The sequence below is a fragment of the Centropristis striata genome, chromosome 16, assembly GCF_030273125.1.
Source record: "Centropristis striata isolate RG_2023a ecotype Rhode Island chromosome 16, C.striata_1.0, whole genome shotgun sequence".
NCBI lineage: Eukaryota > Metazoa > Chordata > Actinopteri > Perciformes > Serranidae > Centropristis > Centropristis striata.
In genome coordinates this window covers 3,936,718-3,956,115 of record NC_081532.1, presented here as the reverse complement: position 1 = coordinate 3,956,115, position 19,398 = coordinate 3,936,718, and the positions used below count along the sequence as shown (strand labels likewise).

The window sequence follows — 19,398 nt, the reverse complement described above, 5'->3', positions numbered from 1 at the left end:
AGGCAAAAGACTAACAAGGTGGATGACCTCAGGCTCCCAGTAATCATGCAGCTGATGAGATGTAGTGGTGTCAAATGTCGTTTATGGATGAGGCGGTTTTCATGTTTCTGTTAAGACAAGAACAGAAGATGGATAAGCTCATTTTTAGCTTTACATGAGACGACTTGTAGTATCTGAGTCAGCGATAAAGACTTCAGCACAAACTTCTTCCATGAAAAAATAGAATCTACCCAAGGTATCTGAAAGGCCTGTTGCATCTGTTAACCCTTTGGAGTTTGAGGCTATTTTGTCGGTTTTTGACCCTTTTCATTCTGCCTGTATATAAACCACTTTAAAATATTTACCATGACGTGTTGGTGTCATTGTTTTTAGCACAACCTCACCTATATGACCTGATTATTATTTTCATTTTGACTTACTGGATCAACATTTTGAACATAAAAAAACACATGTACATTTTTTTTTTTTCAAAAACACACATAAAACATAAATAACAAAAAATTACAAAAAACACACAAAAATACAAAAAACACACATTAAAACACACACCAGGGCTCCATGCTGCTCTGGCGCTTTCATGGACTCCAGAGGGTTAATATCTCAAATACATCAATACTAGTCTGAAGAACTTCACTTGGATTAATTAATGTGGAAAAATTAGCATGTTTCTGTAAGATTATAGATTAAATGTTAAAACCTTTGAACCATAAAGATCTCTGACTGGAACATGTGTTTTCTAGAGCCTTCAGACTCAGTTTAGCAGCTCCGGAGTGTAATTGATGACATCAAGATAAGAGTTTGGCACTAGTGAGTGTTTAGCCCAGCCGGGGCCTTTTCCATGGAAACATATCTAGACGTGACTGTCCAAGGTAATGGGAATAACATATGCGAGACCGTTTTAGGGTGGATTTTTAATGCTTTAATATGGAAATCCAAGAGGTCAAGCATATAAAGCCCATAAATTCTACTTGTGATGTTGCACGGTGTATTAAAAGTTCTGAAAATAAATGAAACGGGACTGGAAAAACTAATGAATCCTACATTGTTTACACGCCTCTTGCCTTTTAAGGAAATGGGTTTTTCATTATCCTGAGTATTACATTAATTTTCCCAGCAACGAGGAAAAAAACTGTTTCTGCACAGTGTGGCCTTCCAAAATGGTTTGGCTTGCAAAAAACACAACAGGGAATTAATTCAGTACACACACTGGAAACACATCAGACTACTAAGTGATTAAAGTTCATGCCATTTGTTGTTGATTTACAACAAAAATATAGAAGTCCTCTCTATTCTGCTGAAAAAACATTCACCTCGCCAAGTTAAATTATGGTGTTGATTAAAAAAAAATGAAGATAAGGCACTTTATTTTAGATTCAAAGCAAATTAAAGAGTAACGGCATGAAAAAAACAACAACAAAAAAAGCCCAAGCAACTGTTAACAACGAATAACAGGCATGAGACCAGACCGTTCATATTCCCAGATTGTCAAATATAAGCCTCTTTCATGGTGGCGTTTCATGCCGGGACTTTACGGCTATGGTAACGTCTCGCCCCCATTATGAACGTGCCCGAATCGGAATGCCGGGATCAAATGATCCACCAATTTTCCACCTCCAGAGGTCACAGAGACAGAAAATTGGTGGGACTGTTGGAAGTGGGACCACTATGAACGGGACATCGGGGTGAAGCAGGATATTTGACGTCTAACAAACACCTCCCACTTGGTCCGACAGTCATCCAATCACTGTGCACTGCGGCTACTGTTGCTAACTGTGCACAGCGTCCACTCATTATAAACAAACCAGCATGCCAACTGTACATGTGGTGTAAACAAACAGAGCTGATCGTAAGACAAACCGGCATCGCTAACTGAGATAGGGTGAGGAGCTCAGACATCCGGAGGGAGCTCGGAGTAGAGCTGCTACTACTTTGCGTCGAAAGTAGTCACCTGAGGTGGTTTGGGCATCTGGTAAGGATCCTCCCGGGCGCCTCCCGTTAGAGGAGTTCCAGGTCCAGCTGGTAGGAGGCCCCGGGGAAGACCCAGAACACGGTGAAGGGATTATATCTCTCTCCTGGCCTGGGAACGCCTCGGGGTCTCCCAGGAGGAGCTGGACGTTGTGGCTGGGGAGAGGGACGTCTGGAATGCCCTGCTTAGCCTGCCGCCCCCGCGACCCGGCCCCGGATAAGCGGACGAGAATGGATGGATGGATGGATGGATGGATCGCTAACTGTGCACAGAGCATCCGGTGCTTTTTGTAAACAAACAGAGATCGCTAAGTGAACACCTCCTGCTGCAGCACATACACACTGTACTGCTACAGAGCTAACTGTTAGCCTTTGTTAGCTTTGTGCTACTGTGCAGCGCTGCTGCTCTGTCGCACGTCATTATCGTCTCCTCCCACCTCGTTCCATGACGCCAGACTGCACTATGAACAAAGAGATCTAACAAAGGGTTAATTGAATTAGACGGAGACATTTTATTGGGCCACTGTAGAAAATATGGTTATCCATAGAAAATTGTCGATAAAATATAGAAACTAACAATGTCAACATGCTGGTGGCACAAGATGAAAATCAAGGGGTTCAGTCTGATTTATAAATGGCCACTCATGGTTAAAAACCTGCAAGATCTCCTCCTTTTATCATCCTGGTAGCAAGCATTTAAGTCTCCAGCCACCGTGAAATATACTTTACCTTTTGACAGTTTATGTCAGCAAAAAAGTTAGCTAAGTAGTTAGCTTAACAAGCTACTTAGCTAAAAAAGGATATGGGTCATTTTTGACCCATTTTTTGCATTAGAAGAGTAGTGACACAAAAAGGGTATTATTTAAAAAAGTAATAAAGGAAAACATAAAATTAGGATGTATGATGATCAAAAACAAACTAATTGAGGAAAACCTGGAATACTGAATGATAAAAATAATTTATTGCAAAGATATAGAACATAAAAACTCTGTCGGGTCACTTTAGACCAATGTTGTGCATCAAAGGGTTAATTTAATTAGACGGAGACATTCTATTGGGCCACTGTAGAAAATATCATGGTTATCCATAGAAAACTGTTGATAAAATATAGAAACTAACAATGTCAACATGCTGGTGGCACAAGATGAAAATCAAGGGGTTCAGTCTGATTTATAAATGGCCACTCATGGTTAAAAACCTGCAAGATCTCCTCCTTTTATCGTCCTGGTAGCAAGCATTTAAGTCTCCAGCCACCGTGAAATATACTTTACCTTTTGACAGTTTATGTCAGCAAAAAAAAGACAATAAAAAACAATTGATCGAGACAAGATGAGCACACCGGTCTGCAGAGAAAAGAGAGTTTCCTTGAAGGAAATTTCAAGGCTAACCTGAAACCCTGTTATCAGCACATCTGCTGTCAGGGCTGTGATTATCTCCAGCTCTGCGTTCAGCATGCAGGTGAATGTCAGAAACACTTTCCTAGAAAGATATCTGCACAGCGTTAACAATGACTTTAAACAGCTGTGAATTCCAGGAATGAGGAAAACAGAGCAGCTTCCTTCAAACTGAACTTTGCACTTGTTTTCAACCAGGAAGTGCTGAATGGCAACAGGTGCTCGTAGCTCCCTGTATTGTGTTTCTTATTTTATCTTTTTTCTTCCTGTATTGTAATTGTTCATCCAGCCCGTTCTCTCCCAAAGGGTTCGGAGGAATTGCACGTCACTGGGTGGAGCCGTGGTTAAGACGTCATCTCTTCCCTTATACACGCCGTGAACACAATGGGCCAGATCCCACTCGGGTATAGGGAAAACATCAAAAGCCTGCAAGAAAAAAAGTTACATGAAAAGGAATGCTTCCACATCTAAATCCCATCTGCAAATCAGACTTGATTCCATGCGGCTTCAGAAGGTTTCTTGGAAGTAATCGCTGTCAGATATGTCACTTTAAGTGCTACATTGTAGCGTTCCACTAGAACAAGATGTTCTTACAGGATTTGATTCATTGTGCTGCACACCTCATCAGATCTCACAACTGACTGGAGGCTAGTTACAAGCTCGCAGGCTGTTGAAATGCAGCGTCAGCTAATCATGATTCGATACTTTTCAGGGTTGATTGCGAGAGTCTACTGCGGGGGTCTCAAACTCGCGGCCCACGGGGTCTATTGCGGCCCTCGTGACGATATTTTGTGACCCCCACCTTGATATGAAAGTTTAATGTGAGTTTTATATGAATGGCACTTTACCGTGTTGTGTGTGGAAGGTCCCTTTAATTACTTTTTTTGGTAATTTTGTGTCTTTTTTTAATAATTCTGCCTTTTTTGGTCATTTTGTCTTTTTTTTAAGTAATTTAGTTTTTTTCTGTCATTTTGTGTCTTTTTGCGTCATTTTGTGTCTTTTTTTAATCTTTTTTGGTCATTTTGTGTCTTTATTTTTAGTAATTTGTGTCTTTTTTGGTAATTTTGTGTTTTTTTAAATAATTGTGTGTCTTTTTTAATAATTTTGTGTGTTTTTTAAATAATTTTTTGGTAATTCTGTGTCTTTTTTGGTCATTTTGTGTCTTTAAAAAAATAATGTGTCCTTTTTTGTCATTTTGTGTCTTTTTCTAATATTTTTGTGTCTTTTTGGTCATTTTGTGTCTTTTTTGACATTTTGTGTGTTTTTTTTGTGATTTTGTGTGTTTTTAAATAATTTTGTGTCTTTTTTGGTCATTTTGTTTGAAAAAAAAGTAATTTAATGTTTTTTTCAGTCATTTTGTGTCTTTTTTGGTCATTTTGTGTCTTTTTTTGGTCATTTTGTGTCTTTTTTTAAAGTAATAGTTTTTTGTTTAAGTAATTTAGTTTTTTCTGTCATTTTGTGTCTTTTTTTGGTCCTTTTGATACTGCCTCCCGCAGCCCCCAAGTAATTTGAGTTTGAGACCCCTGCTCTACTGTAAAACTAAATTGTTAGATGAAATATGCAATAAAGGGAGAGATGTACATTGTCAAATTTAGAGAATGTGCCATCAAGCCTGAACTGTGCAGCTTTTTATCACACTAACCAGAGAAGATGAATTTATGAACCTAGCGTAGTTTTTGATTGCAATGAAAATCTTCAAAAAACCCAAATCATCACTACCATAGTATTACTAATGCTTCATGAGTTCTTTCTGTGCTTTTTTCCCCAGCCTGTTAATCTGACCTCATCTAGAAATTGCCCAACCTTTAAACTGTCACCTGTGCTAACAATCTGTGCTCACAAACATCATCATCTTTCTAAAAACCTCTTATTTAACCCGTGCTGCCATTCTTCCCAGTCCTCCTGTGGACATCAGGTGGTGGGAGCAGCTCCCCAGTTATCATGGCCACTAACACCTCCGTCTCCCAGCTGCTCGGCAGGTGACAGACGGACGTGTGTCGCGTCCAAATGGTGCAAACAGACAGACTGTCCGCGGGTGTTCTCTGATCTAATCTCCTCACCAATCTGGCACTTGGTTTTCTGCTGGGACGCCAGGTAAACATGTCACATTTGGGCAAAGGAAACCTTTGGAGAAGGAGGGAACTCACAGAGCAGCAGACTGCAGAGGAGAGAGAGGGAGTACACTGCCCCCTAGTGGAGAAACCAAACCAGTGCACAGCATGAAAATACAGTCATGGAAACAATTAGACCATTGTAGGGCTGCAACTAACGATTATTTTCATTATCGATTAATCTGTCAATTATTTAAATGATTAATCGATTAGTTGTTTGGTCAATAAAATGTTGAAAAATATCAATCAGTGTTTCCCAAACCACAAGATGACGTCCTCAAATCTCTTGTTTTGTCCACAAACCAAAGAGATATTCAGTTTATTGTCATAAAGGAACAAAGAAACCAGAAATATTCACATTGAAGAAGATGAAATCAGAGAATTTGGACTTATTGTCTTTAAATAATCTTAAATAATCGATTATTGTTAGATTAATCAAATAATTGTTGCAGCTCTAGACCATTATTTTCTTCAATTTCTTGTTCATTTTAATGCCTGGTACAACTAAAGGTGCATTTTTTGGACAAATATGATAACAACAAAAATAGCTGATAAGAGTTTAATTTAATTAATTTAATTAATTTAAGAAAACCATGGAAAATGTCTCTTTTTTTGCCCTTTTTCGGGGTAATTTTTTTTGGTCATTTTTACATCTTTCACAGTGTGCTATTTATGTTTCTAGACCATTTTTAAAATGTGAATTTTCTTTCTACAATGAAAACTATAACTATTTTTAATCAACATGCAAATAGACTGTTTTGTAGTTTTATTATTTATTATTTTTTTCTGCTGCTATTTGTGTATAAATGGTAAAAAAAAAAAAATGGTACATTTCCATAGACACCTCTGTCTTTTGTTTGTATTTTGGGTTCCTGGCAGCTTTATACTTTAATTAAAATAAAATGAAAAATGTAAGGACAGACTGAAAGATGCTAAACAGAGACAGAAACAAATGCATAGGAAGTTGACAAATTTGAACCATCTGTACTTCTGGTAGAAAAGTGTGTGTGCAAAGTGTGCAATGCATGGTTACAAATCTTTTTTTGTTGTTTTTTTTTTACATGCATGTTCCCCAAAATAACTTTATTATTCAAAAGTTAAGATTTTCAAATTAAAATTCTGAAACAAAATTGAATCTTTCTTACCATGTCCTTACCTGAAGATGGTTGAGTTAGGTAAAATGACAGAAGGCCCCCCATTTTTTAAATAAAAATTACTTTATTTTTTAAAATAAATGCATTTTTTACAGTCAGAAAACGGAGCAGCAGGACATGCACCGCTGCTCCTGACACTGGAGGCAAACAGAAACAACATCAGAGAAAATAAAAACAGACTGGGCTTGGTTTTCTCTTACCTCTGTTCACTTATGCTGATTTGTCTCAAACTCCAGGGTTTAAACAATGTGGGTCTCCTTCATATGGACATTATTAAATGGCACACTTCAGTTGTGACAAAACCAGACAAATAAGTGAAATATTTTTAAAAAGGCGCTGAGCAAATCAAATTTGCAGCAAAAGTTAAGTATCGAATGAGCTTAAAACACAACTCAGAGCCACAAATGGACAGAAAAGAAGCAGAAAATCAATAAAAATGAAGCAGAATTGCAAAGAAAAAAAAGAGAGCACATTGAAAAGGCATACGTAGCTGTATTTTTAAAAAATTATAATATGTACTCGACAAATATCTTAATCAAACCTGGAGTTTGAGACTAGTGTTATCTTCATATATATTCATATTTATCTTCATCTGAAAACACAGTAAGGACACAACATAAGCAGGCATAATTCTGAATACTACACATGTTGACAGATGGCTTCCCCCCTTTCTTTTCTGAAAGAAAAAAAAAAAACTTCCAAACCCCCAAAAAAGCAGAAAAAAACTGTACAATTCTATAAAATGTTTGTGTTTTTACATTAGTTACAAAAAAATAATACTTCATTTTACTGATCCTTCATACTGAGGACAGAAGAAAGAAAAACGTTGCATATTCATTCTTTAAACTCGGTGACCTTTTGCTGGTGTGTAATGATAAAAATGATAATAATAATAATAATAATAATAATAATACTATATGGTGTGAGAGTCAGAATGGCAATAAAGGAAAAAAGGTGGTGCAAGGGAGTAATAATCCCTCCTGTTACGTAGTGCACATGCACGTAGCAATGAGACGTCGGGGTTTCAAATCTTTGAATGCAATTTCAAACAAGCTGTTGAGATTTAACAAATAAATTGTTAATGCTCTTTGGCATATTATTTTTATAATAAATGCCATGTCTGAAGAGGAAAAAAACCTTTCCTTCAAAGAGAAAATATCTTGAAAAGTCATAGCTTCGTGTTCAGTTTTCAAATATTTTTTAAAAGCTCGGGGGCTGAGATATTTAAAGTACACATGAACATCAGTATTCTACTTTAGTTCAACATACCGACTGAAAAAAAATCATTAAAATCTGTTTTAAATAAACATTAAAATACTGAACAGCAGAATAAATTACTTTTTAAGATTACTTTTTTTGCAAAAAGGACATATACAGTCATGGAAAAAAAATATTAGACCCTTTTTTTCTTCAATTTCTTGTTCATTTTAATGCCTGGTACAACTAAAGGTACATTTGTTTGGACAAATATAATGATAACAACAAAAATAGCTTATAAGAGTTTAGTTTAATTTGATGTCTAGACATTTAACATGGTTTTTTGTTTAGAATGATTTTGGTTATTATCAAGAATGTTTCTGTGATTGTAGATGTAAAAATAATAAAAAAAGACACAAAATGACAAAAAAAAAGACACAAAATAACCCTGAAAAAGGGCAAAACAGAGACATTTTCCATGGTTTTCTTAATAATAATTTTGGTTATTATCAAGAATGTTTCTGTGACTGTAGATGTAAAAATAATCAAAAAAGACACAAAATGACCAAAAATAGATGTAAAAATGACCAAAATAGGGCACAAAATGATCGAAATAGAAACAAATTGACCAAAAAAAAGATGTAAAAATGATCAAAAAAGACACAAAATGACAAAAAAAAGAAACAAAATTACCCCGAAAAAGGGCAAAACTGAGACATTTTCCATAGTTTTCTTAATAATAATTTTGTTGTTTTTTTTATCAAGAAACCATGTAAAATGTCTAGATATCAGCTCTTAAATTAAACTCTAATGACCTATTTTTGTTGTTATTGTAATATGTATCCAAACAAATGTACCTTTAGTTGTACCAGGCATTAAAATGATCAAGAAATTGAAGAAAACAAAGGTCTAAAATATTTTTCCATGACTGTATATTAGTTGGAAAAGATTTCCAAACCCACAGGACACTCATCCCAGTGCACTGAACTGTAGTGTGTTTCCAGACATGCTCACTTATTAGCAGTCTATTAAATACAAAAAAACAAAACTCTCAATGTCACACCCGTCAGCTAATACAATAAGAATTCATCACAGAGGAGCTTCTGGATGAAACAAAGACAACAGACATGAAAAAAGCAAAAAGGAAATTTAACAACAGCTTATTCCTCACCAGGACTGTATAGTGTAGAAGTGCTTACATGTGACTTCAAAGATATTAAACCCTTCATAGAGTGGATAGGATGGACATGTAGTGCTAAGATCACAGAGTCTGTCTTTTAGGATAAATAATTTGATATAACTGTAGGTTTCTGTGGCACTACGGTTACAATATGTTTTAATGACAGTTTGATGTCCAGTTCTAGAAGAGAGACGAAAAAAAAAAAGGCAGTGAGAGTAAAAAGAGTGAAGAGGGGGCAAAAAAAATAAGATTCTTTGGGATTAAATCTGGCATTTGATTGGTTTTAAAGGGTTGTCATGGACGTAAGTTGATGGCCATGAGTCCAGGAGGAGAGGAGGCAGGTGGTCGCGGGTTCGAATCCCCGTTTCCCCACAGGAGTTTACGTTCAAAAGTTCATCTGGACTGCATTCACCAGAAGATTAGTGTTGTAACAAAAGACCTTGTCAGCGTTAATGCAAAAACAACAAAACCGATAAAAACGGTGTCAGCCGTGGCTAATTTTAGTGCTGTTCTGGACTCGTCAGCACAGCTTTAAACGTTTAAACAGAAATATTAATTAATAAAAATAAACCCCGTACAATGTGGTTCCACCCTGAGCCGCTCCCCTCCTGGCCCCTGGCCTACAATCGTTGGCCCCTGGTGGCTCGGGGGCCGCTCAGACCCAGCCGCTGGTCAGCTTATAGAACATCTCCTCGTCTAGAGACTCGTTCTGGTCCTTGGCGCGTGTCGACAGGAAGATGTAGCCGCCGATGAACTCGTGGACCACTTTACAGTCCACCTCGGCACAGATGAAGGACAGGCTGGGCTCGTCTGCAAACTCCACCGTCACCTGGGAGAACGGAGGAAAGCACGTCAGTCAGGCAAGCTTCGATATAAACTGGAGGAATGGAGATGACCGTTCACAAAAGCTCCGCCCCCTTAGTTACTGTTGCTATGCCCAGTAAGCTTCCAGGACCATCAGCAGCCATGAAAAGGACCAGAGCTGTTTTAACCAGTGTAAATGACTTGGACTGTTTTTCATGGCTCCGACTTTTTTCCCCAATTTTGACTCTTTTTTTTTTTTTTCATGATTTCAACTTTTTTTTTTTCGCTCATTTTGACTTTTATTGTGACTTTCAACTTTTTTCTTTTCATTTTGACTTTTTTTCATGATTTCAACTTTTTTTTCCTCATTTTGACTTTGTTTTCACATTTTGACTTTTTTCTTGTGACTTTCGACTTTTCTCGTTTTTACTTTTTTCATGGCTTCGACTTTTTCCTCATTTTGACTTTTTTCTTGTGACTTTTGACTTTTTTCTTCTCATTTTGACTTCGTTTTCACATTTTGACTTTTTTCTTCTGACTTTCAACTTTTCCCTTCTCGTTTTGACTTTTTTCGTGACTGACTTTTTTTCCTCACTTTGACTTTTTTTCACATTTTGACTTTTTTCTTGTGACTGTCAACTTTTAAAACTCCTAGCAACATTGCTAGCTAGCTTAGCGTGCTAATTTTACAGACGTGCAATTAACATTAGTTTGTTGGACTGCACTAGTAGTGGTAGGAATACTAGTTGACAGGAACCATAACTGGTAAATCCGGTTTGGGTTATCTCATCTAACAGCTAGACAATCATTAGTTAGCTCATGTTTGCTAGCTAAAATCTTAATTTGGAGCACCATTATGTGTGCCTATTGATATTAAGTTGGAGTGGGGTCTCCCACACGGTTTAATCCAGAGCCAGCATTGCTCCTCTTTTTTTGGAAAATGGGATAAAAAGACTTTTCCTGCTAAACTCTGAGGGTACCTGGTGTCAGATTTACGAAACCTGTATGCACAACGTTTCACCTTGCTGCTCAGAGCTTAAAGCATGAAGGACTTTCTTCTCTTAGTAACAGTTGCTAAGGCTATGATTGGACGAGGAGCGTTCGGGGGAGGAGTTTTGCGGACGGTCAATCGGATTTCACCAAAAGTAGAATACCCAATGATAGTTGATTTACCATAAAAAACAGCAAATAATTATATCTTAGAATCTGGAATCAGTTCATTTTTGTTCCTACTTAAAAGATCCCCTCTACTAAAAAATGTGTCTTTTTTATATTTACGTCCCCAAGCAGAGTATTGAAACTTTAATGTAAGCGTAAAATCAAATCAACTAACTGTTTTTAACTCAAGAAACAAGAGTAACTCCCCACAGAAACGACATGAAAATGATCCTATTCGATGGTTTCCTCACCATCTTGATCTCCCAGTTGACGTTCCACTGCTTCATGTTGCTGAAGCGCCAGGTCTTAATTGCATCTCCGGTGCCTGCATCCATCCGGATCAAACGGTTGTAAGTGATGCCGATCAGCTCCTCTCGCTTTCCACCCTGGAACCTGCAGAGAAGAAGAGAATCCACTGTGAAATCAATCCAAGTGTGCAGCCTTAACGACACTATGAGTCACTCCCAGCACATTAAAACAGACAGTGGGTGATGTAACAAGTGTAAAGGCACATCAGCTTACTTGGCGAGGAAATGAGTGATTCCAAACTCAGGCAGGGACTGCCACGCCTGGATGAAGCGCATCTTGGCCTCGATGAGACTCATCTGGGCCACGTTCTGGTGGGCTTCAAGGATCCGGGCTGAAATCTGAGAAGATACACAGTCACAAACATTACATTCAGCATGCTGCAGACATTTAAGTCTCGACTAGGGATGGGCGTTTAGAAGAAACCTGCCAACTCCAGCATCTACAGGTGCATCGCAATAAATTAGAATATCATAGAAATGGCTTCTGAAAAGTATGTCCATCTGGAAATGGACTTTTACATCATATTCTAATGTATTAAGATCACCTGTATAAAGTTAATACATGTATAATGTTTTATACATACTCCAGTATGTATAAAAACATGCATAGGTGGGCAAAATAAAAGCAAAAGCATAATGTTTTGTTTTGGACGCTTTTATTTTGAAAGGACGAAAAGAGACTTGATCCTGTAAATTGTCAAGCTAACTCAAGTGAGATTAAACTGTAAAGATAACGTCAAGGAGTTCTATGTTTTATGTTTTAGTCCTGAAGAGACATGTGGTTAGTTTTCACAGTAATCTTGCATATTTAAATGTGTTTAAATAAGTTTTGGATCAAATTGAACCTAGTCATTCATGCTAGCAAGGTTTGATACAGTCAGCTAGTTTTGCTCAATTTAAAATTTTTGTAGTGCAACTTTTCAGTTTGCAGACTGTAGCTTTATCCAACTTAATTCTGTAATTAAATGAATAATTAAATTGGCCGCAAAACTGAACGCTCGGCCTTGATTCAGTTAGTACTGATACTAGGGCTGGGCGATACATCGATATAAAAGATATATCGATATATTTTTAAATGTGATATGGAATTAGACCATATCACATATATCGATATAGTTAAAAATGTTTTTTCTTTCTTTATATATAAATGCTGCCCTTACTAGAGTTGGTCATATTTAGTTGTTCTGTAATTTTCGTTATTCTTTTCTCTTATAAATATATTTATTGCTGAAAAAGATTGGCCTATTTTATTTCATAGGCTATTTTCATTTTAATATTTATTTATTTTATTTTTTTTAAATGGGCACTTTATGGAGCTTTGATTTTTTTTAAAAGGTACTCTTGTTGTTATACAGTATTTATGTTCAATTAAATAAACAGTTTCAATAAAACTACTTGTCATATTTGGCTTTGACTGAGCATTTGCTCTCACTTTGTGATAAAAATATCAGGATATATATCGTATATCGATATTCAGCCTAAATATATCGGGATTAGACTTTTAGTCCATATCGCCCAGCCCTAGCTCATAGATAAAATTAAAATATACACATATCGATTAAAAATTGCACTTGATTTTTTACCACCCCTAGTCTCCACACACACACACACACACACACACACACACACACACACAGACACACACACAAACACAGTGCGTAAACAAGCTGTGGCTAATTCCATACAGCCGTCAGCACACACAGTGTCAGCCAATAAGCAGAGGGCTGTCACAGGTAAACTCTACTTCACACAGCTACACAACAGACACACAAACAAACATTAACCTGAGTGTGCGAGCGTGCATGCGTGTATGTGTGTGTGTGTGTGTGTGTGTGTGTGTGTGTATTCCTTCACTGTCCCTAAATCCTTTTTTCGTGCTGCAGCCCAACATTCATCAACTACTTCAACTGCAAAAAACATGAAGCTTACCAAGTATTTTCTTCTTATATCTAGCAATAGTATCTTAATTATATTGTTTTGAGTATAATTTACCTACTGACCATTGCTTTATGTGCTTATTTAATTATTAGTATTATTATTATGTGCTGATTTAATTATCTTATTGTTTATAGACTTGTTTTTAGGATTGACATTGTGATCTTTTTCATGCTTTTCAAGCTATTTAACCGTTGAATATGGTGAGTTTTTACCTAAAATATTGGCTCCAATTGAGAGTTTTAGTTTCATGTAGTTTGAATTATATTTCAAAAGCATTTTCTACCAAAACGTGCTAGTTTCAAGTATTACTGGCTTATTTTAATGTTACTACAGTCTGGCTTTTCAAGCCATAATTGCTCAAAAATAAGTATATTTTGATTTACTACAAGCTAACATTGATTTTTCAATTCTTATTTAAAGAATTCTTACAAAGAAACATTTACTTACTGCACTTGAAGATAATTTTACTTGTTTTGAGCATGTATTTGCTTAATTCTAGTTATTTATTTCTTATTTTTTGTCAGTTGGTTTTTGCAGTGCAGTGAAACAGAGACATCCAGAGCAAGTAATAAGTAATCCATCACAGCGAAGTTCATTTTGTCACACTCAGCAGCTCATTGAGTTTTTGTTTAAACCAAAGATGGAGCAAAAACAACACTTAGTTACATTCCACCACTGCAATAATACAGACGCCCAAATGTTATATTAATACAATTATGTGTCTTCTGCTCGTCTTATTGCACCATTAACACATTAGAGCTAGTGACAAGCAACAAACAAACAAAATAACTAAAAAGAAAGGACTCTATTCTATCTACTGTGACTACCAGCCACTATGACAGGTTATAGCTGCTCTACTTTAGGTTAGCTGACACAAGAAGTGTTCAGAGTCGGTACAAACATACATGCACATACATGTATCTAAAGCTGCACCCAGTGGACACATATGTCAACTTACCAAGTCCCTGATGGAGCCTGGCTGGAGATGGGAGGAGGTGGGGGAGGGATGAAGGAGATGCAGACAGGAGGAGAGAGAAAAGGAGGAAAGATTGGACAAAGAACAAGAAGCAAGTAAGATCAATGTTGAGGGAGAGAAAGATCCAAAACAATAAAAGTAGGAGGTCATAATTGTAATAAAAGAAAGAGAGAGGGGCTGTGGAGTCTGGAGGTCATGCAGAATTCAGCCACAAGAGGGAGAGTCCAGAGCTCAGAGAGTGGAGTGGATTTTAACAGAAAATAGGAGGTTAAACACTATTTGTGTGGCTTCACATTAAAGGATTATGCACAGATTCCATCGATTTCAATCCCAGATAACGGCTCAATACTGCCCTACAAAGTCTAACTGCAGTAACTACATTTTTGGGCGAAATTGAGTTATAACAAAAATGAACTCCTTGATGTCTGTTTTATCTTGTGACAAAGTTTTACATTTCAATTTTGCTTTATTTCAGAGAAATAATTATATAACAATTGCAGTAACTACAAAATCCAACTTAAAACCAAAGCAGACTGTGATACAGTGTAGTCCTGTATTTCTTCATTGTGCTGAATAGTGAAGACAAGAATAATAGAAATTCTAAGTATATTTGATAGGGAAATTATTATCGAGATAATGATCAAGTAAAAAAGTGAGATAGAATTCTGACTAATATATAACATTGCTTTATTCAAAGATCTGTGTTTTTAGACTTAATATTAGAGTTTTCAAACACTTTTAAATACACTTAAAACAAAATCAATTTGAAAACGTTTATTCACTGAAAGCAAAATATAAAAACTGAAATAAGACAACAACATTGTAGTTACTGCACTCTGGTTTTGCATTACTATTAGAACCTTTAACAGCAAAACCAGAGGGCAGTAACTACAATTTTGGGGTGAAAGGTCAAATAAATCATCATGATTTTTGAGCATAAAAATGACATCATCAATACATGAAGAAATAAGTGTCATATCACTTATCTACATATAACACATTTGGCTGGCCAGTTAAAAAACATTAAAAAACTTTAGAGCAGTTATTCTCAGTTTTACCCTTTGCATAGTTACTGCAGTTAGACTTTGTAGGGCAGAATAGGCCATTAAAATAATCACAGTTTCTCTGTAATTCTCCTTTCGTCCACAGGATGGCAGTATGCACCAAGCAGCCAACTCCCGAGGCCCCAAACTGAAGGAGTGCCCCGTCTCCACACTCCATGAGTTTATTATTCTGTCTTTAATGCTTGTTTTCTCTCGTGTAAATGTATCGATTTGGCCCGAGACCTCACCGCTCTAAGTAATCTAAAGATTCCAGTGTGTGTGTATCCGCTGGGAGCTGCAGCACGGAAGTCTCCTGTGACCGGCCTGGCAACAGGAAGTCCAGTTTGCGGGAGCTGGGGAGGGGTCGCTGCATGCTGACTGAGAGAGAACGGGCTTTTCCCAGACAGTTTTCCCGCGCAGCATTCCCAGGCACGGCTCATTTCCTGATGCCCCCACGCCCACTGCATGACTACACATGTGTGTGTGAGTACATACGTACTGTACCATACGCCACCACTCTTTCATGTTGTGTAGCCTGGGGACACCAGTATCACACTGGGGTTATGGGAGAGACTGGCGCTGGACCAGAACCTACACTGGCCCCAGATGGACCCTCACTGTTAAAACCAGCCTCTATAACAGGACATGTGTTATGCAATGGAGGGCTTTTTTCCACCCAAAAAACAAATAGGATGCTGGAATTTCCTGTCCATATACTAAGAATTGGAAACTGTCCTGTTCGTCTAAAATAGGTCAGTGGTAATTGAGCAGCTTGTGATTTTAAGTCAAAACAACAACTGCTTAGTTAACTACAGCTCTCAGGTTTTGATGGCACGTACAGTCGTGAAAAAAAATGATTAGACCACCCTTGTTTTCCCTAATTTCTTTAGAGAGCATTTAATGCCTGGTACAAGTTAAGGTACATTTGTTGGGACAAATATAATGATAACAACAAAATTAGCTCATAAGAGTTTAATTTAAAAGACGTAAAATGACCAAAGAACCACACAAATTGACCAAAAAAAGACACAAATTGACCAAAAAAGACGTAAAATTACCAAGAAAAGACACAAATTGACCAAAAAAATACACAAAATGACCAAAAAATACGTAAAATTACAAAAAAAGACACAAAATGACAAAAAAAGTTGTAAAATGACCAAAAAAAAGACACAAATTGACCAAAAAAGATGTAAAATGATAAAAAAAAGACACAAATTGACCAAAAAAGACACAAAATGACAAAAAAAAACTATGTAAAACGACCAAAAAAAGACACAAATTGTTATTATATTTGTCCAAACAAATGTACCTTTAGTTGTGCCAGGCATTAAAATGAACAAGAAACTGAAGAAAACGAGGGTGGTCTAATCATTTTTTCCATGACTGTATATTGTTTATGGTAGCTGTAATATACTGGCAAAAAATTGCAGTTTTATCTTCATTAAAATGATCAGCTGCTAAAACATTACTGTCCTTTTAGGGTAGAATATGGCAAATGAACCTCAGTATCATGCTTAAGCTTTCCATGGAAAACTAAAAGAAACCTGCTATGGCAAAGTACATAGAGATCCAAATGATAGTGAAACAGAAGCTAAATGGTTAAACCCACAGGTTTGATGGTCTGAATGGCTAAATATACATTATGAGAGTCCTTGGGTTTGGTGAACAGGCTTTACTGTAGGAAATGGTGAAATAATTTCATGTCCTTGACCCCAACTGTATTTATAAGGGATTTCCTGACTACTAAAAACGTGAGAAAATGAGACACAGGGAGAAAAAGAGAACTAAAACTGAAGTTGGTACTTCTGTAATTTTGGATTCACTCGTATTTTTAGCAGTGCTGTATGTGGAACTGTACTTGGAGACTTGAGTTGATGGGTTTGACCCATGACCGCATAAAGTAGGAATAGGTCAAGCATGAGTTTAGTAGAAAACACGTCATTGTCGTGTTTCCCCGAGTTACAGAAGAATCAAATAAACAAAGAACTAGTCTAGTTTGTGTAGTAGCCGTGCTGACACCCATCTTTCTATCTACTGCTCTCTCTTGAGACATGTAGTATATTTAACCCTTTGATGCACAACATGGGTCTAAAGTGACCCGACAGAGTTTTTATGATCTATATCTTTGCAATAAATTATTTTTTATCATTCAGTATTCCAGGTTTTCCTCAATTAGTTTGTTTTTGATCATCATACATCCTAATTTTATGTTTTCCTTCATTCCTTTTTGAACAAAATCCCTTTTTGTGTCACTACTCTTCTAATGCACAACATGGGTCAAAAATGACCAATATCCATTTTTTAACTAAATAGCTTGCTAAGGTAACTACTTAGCTAACTTCTTGGCTAAGTAGTTAGCTAAGTAGCTTGCTAAGCTATCTACTTAGCTGTCTTCTTGGCTAAGTAGTTAGCTAAGTAGCTTGTTAAGCTAACTACTTAGCTAACTTCTTGGCTAAGTAGTTAGCTAAGTAGCTTGATAAGCTATCTACTTAGCTAACTTCTTGGCTAAGTAGTTAGCTTGGCAAGCTACTTAGCCAAGTAGTTAGCTATGTAATGATACAAAAACTTTTTTTCTTCATAAAGTATGAGAATCAAAATGGAAGTAATGATCTGTCGTTATCAAAAACAAGATATTTAAAGAATATTTGGACTATTCAATCATAAAATAAGTTGATATCAAAAGATAGAGCACAGAAACACACAGCAGCATTAAATAACATGGGGAATGAATGTGGGTCATTTTTGACCCATGTTGTGCATTAGAAGGGGGGTCAATATGTTGTGCATCAAAGGGTTAAAGGCCCAGACTATTCCTGAGTCATCATTTACGGTACCAACATCCCTCCATCCCCCCAGTAACACTGTTCTACGACAACTTAAACTAAACCAGACTGAGTGAGTAAGCTATAACCCTCCCCCCTCCCCAAGTCACACAGCCATGTCAGTCGTGTACTCAGCTGTTCCAGTGTACACACACCAGCCTGTTGCTTACATGCAAATCTGCTGAGCACATTGTAGAATTTCCCTAACACTTACAAGAAACTTCATTGATTCTCAGTGGTTAAATTCCGAAACCTGCACTGCAAAAAAAGGTGTGTCTAAAAACAAGATAAAAACACTAAATCTGAGGGAAATGATCTTGCTGCATGGAGAAATAATTTCACTTGACAAGATTTCTTAAATGAAGATTATTAAATCTAGGTATAAGCATGTTGTACGCTTAAAATAAGAAATTAACTCTTAAAAGAAGATAAATATCTAACACATGTAAATCTAAAGTTTTTTTTTATCTTGGTAAGAAACAAATAATTTGCAGTGCAAAAGTTAAAGGATATATATATATATATATATATATATATATATATTTACATGTTATAATGTGAAATATAGCGTTAGCCCGCTAGCCCATATCAATCACATTGCAGTTAAACAAATCAAATAAATGAATGATTCACGATTTAGTTGGTCTCTCTCAACGGCACCACGTTGGTTTTGGCCTTGCTAGCACGCTAACGTTAGCATGCAATAGATCGCCGGCTAACGTTAGCACGCTATGATCAGCCGCTAACATTATAATGTGAAATTACCATTATCTTGACATAACTTGATAGTATCACAAGCGTGTCCAGACACTCTGATTGGGCCAGTTCATCGCTGCTTGCAGCTTTAATTCATCTTGTTTTAAGAGTTCATTTATTTTTTAATTTTAAGCATTCAACATGCTTATTTCTAGATTTAACAATCTTAATGTAAGAAATCTTGTCAAGTGAAATTATCTGTCCATGCAGCAGGATCATTTCTCTCAGATTTACTGTTTTTATCTTGTTTTTAGACACACCTTTTTTGCAGTGCAATCTGTGGATCAATAACAATGTGCACAATGCAAAAAGTAGCATTATGTATCAATTCAGTGATGATTTCCAATGTGTTTTCAGAGCTCAGTTGTTTCTTTTTCACCTCTGATTCTTTAGGTTTGATCATTTCACTCAGATTTAGTGGTTTTATCTTGTTTTAGACACCTCTTTTCTGCAGTGTGGTTATCAGGATGTTTAGTGGTGGCGTGCTACTGTCGCTCAGCAGTGACTGCTTCTTATCACCAGATTAACTGAACACATACAAGTCCAGTAACTGAGATCTATACTGTTTTGTCTACAAGCACAAAGACCC

The 19,398-nt window shown here is 36.7% G+C and overlaps 1 protein-coding gene across 2 annotated transcripts in view; it reads right to left on the bottom strand.

The window, feature by feature from the left end:
• Window positions 1-8,118: 8,118 nt before the first annotated feature.
• The window catches only part of fermt2 (FERM domain containing kindlin 2), an 84,302-nt gene continuing 73,022 nt past the window's right edge, over window positions 8,119-19,398 (bottom strand). The window contains exons 13-16 of one of the 2 annotated variants that reach the window (XM_059352677.1): window positions 14,168-14,188; window positions 11,486-11,610; window positions 11,215-11,356; window positions 8,119-9,830 (exon numbers count right to left, since the gene is read on the bottom strand). In XM_059352677.1, coding sequence (XP_059208660.1) covers window positions 9,657-9,830; window positions 11,215-11,356; window positions 11,486-11,610; window positions 14,168-14,188 — 462 coding nt within the window. In that variant the 3' untranslated portion in view covers window positions 8,119-9,656. The remainder of the gene's footprint in view (window positions 9,831-11,214; window positions 11,357-11,485; window positions 11,611-14,167; window positions 14,189-19,398) is intronic. The other variant, XM_059352678.1, reaches the window with a different exon arrangement.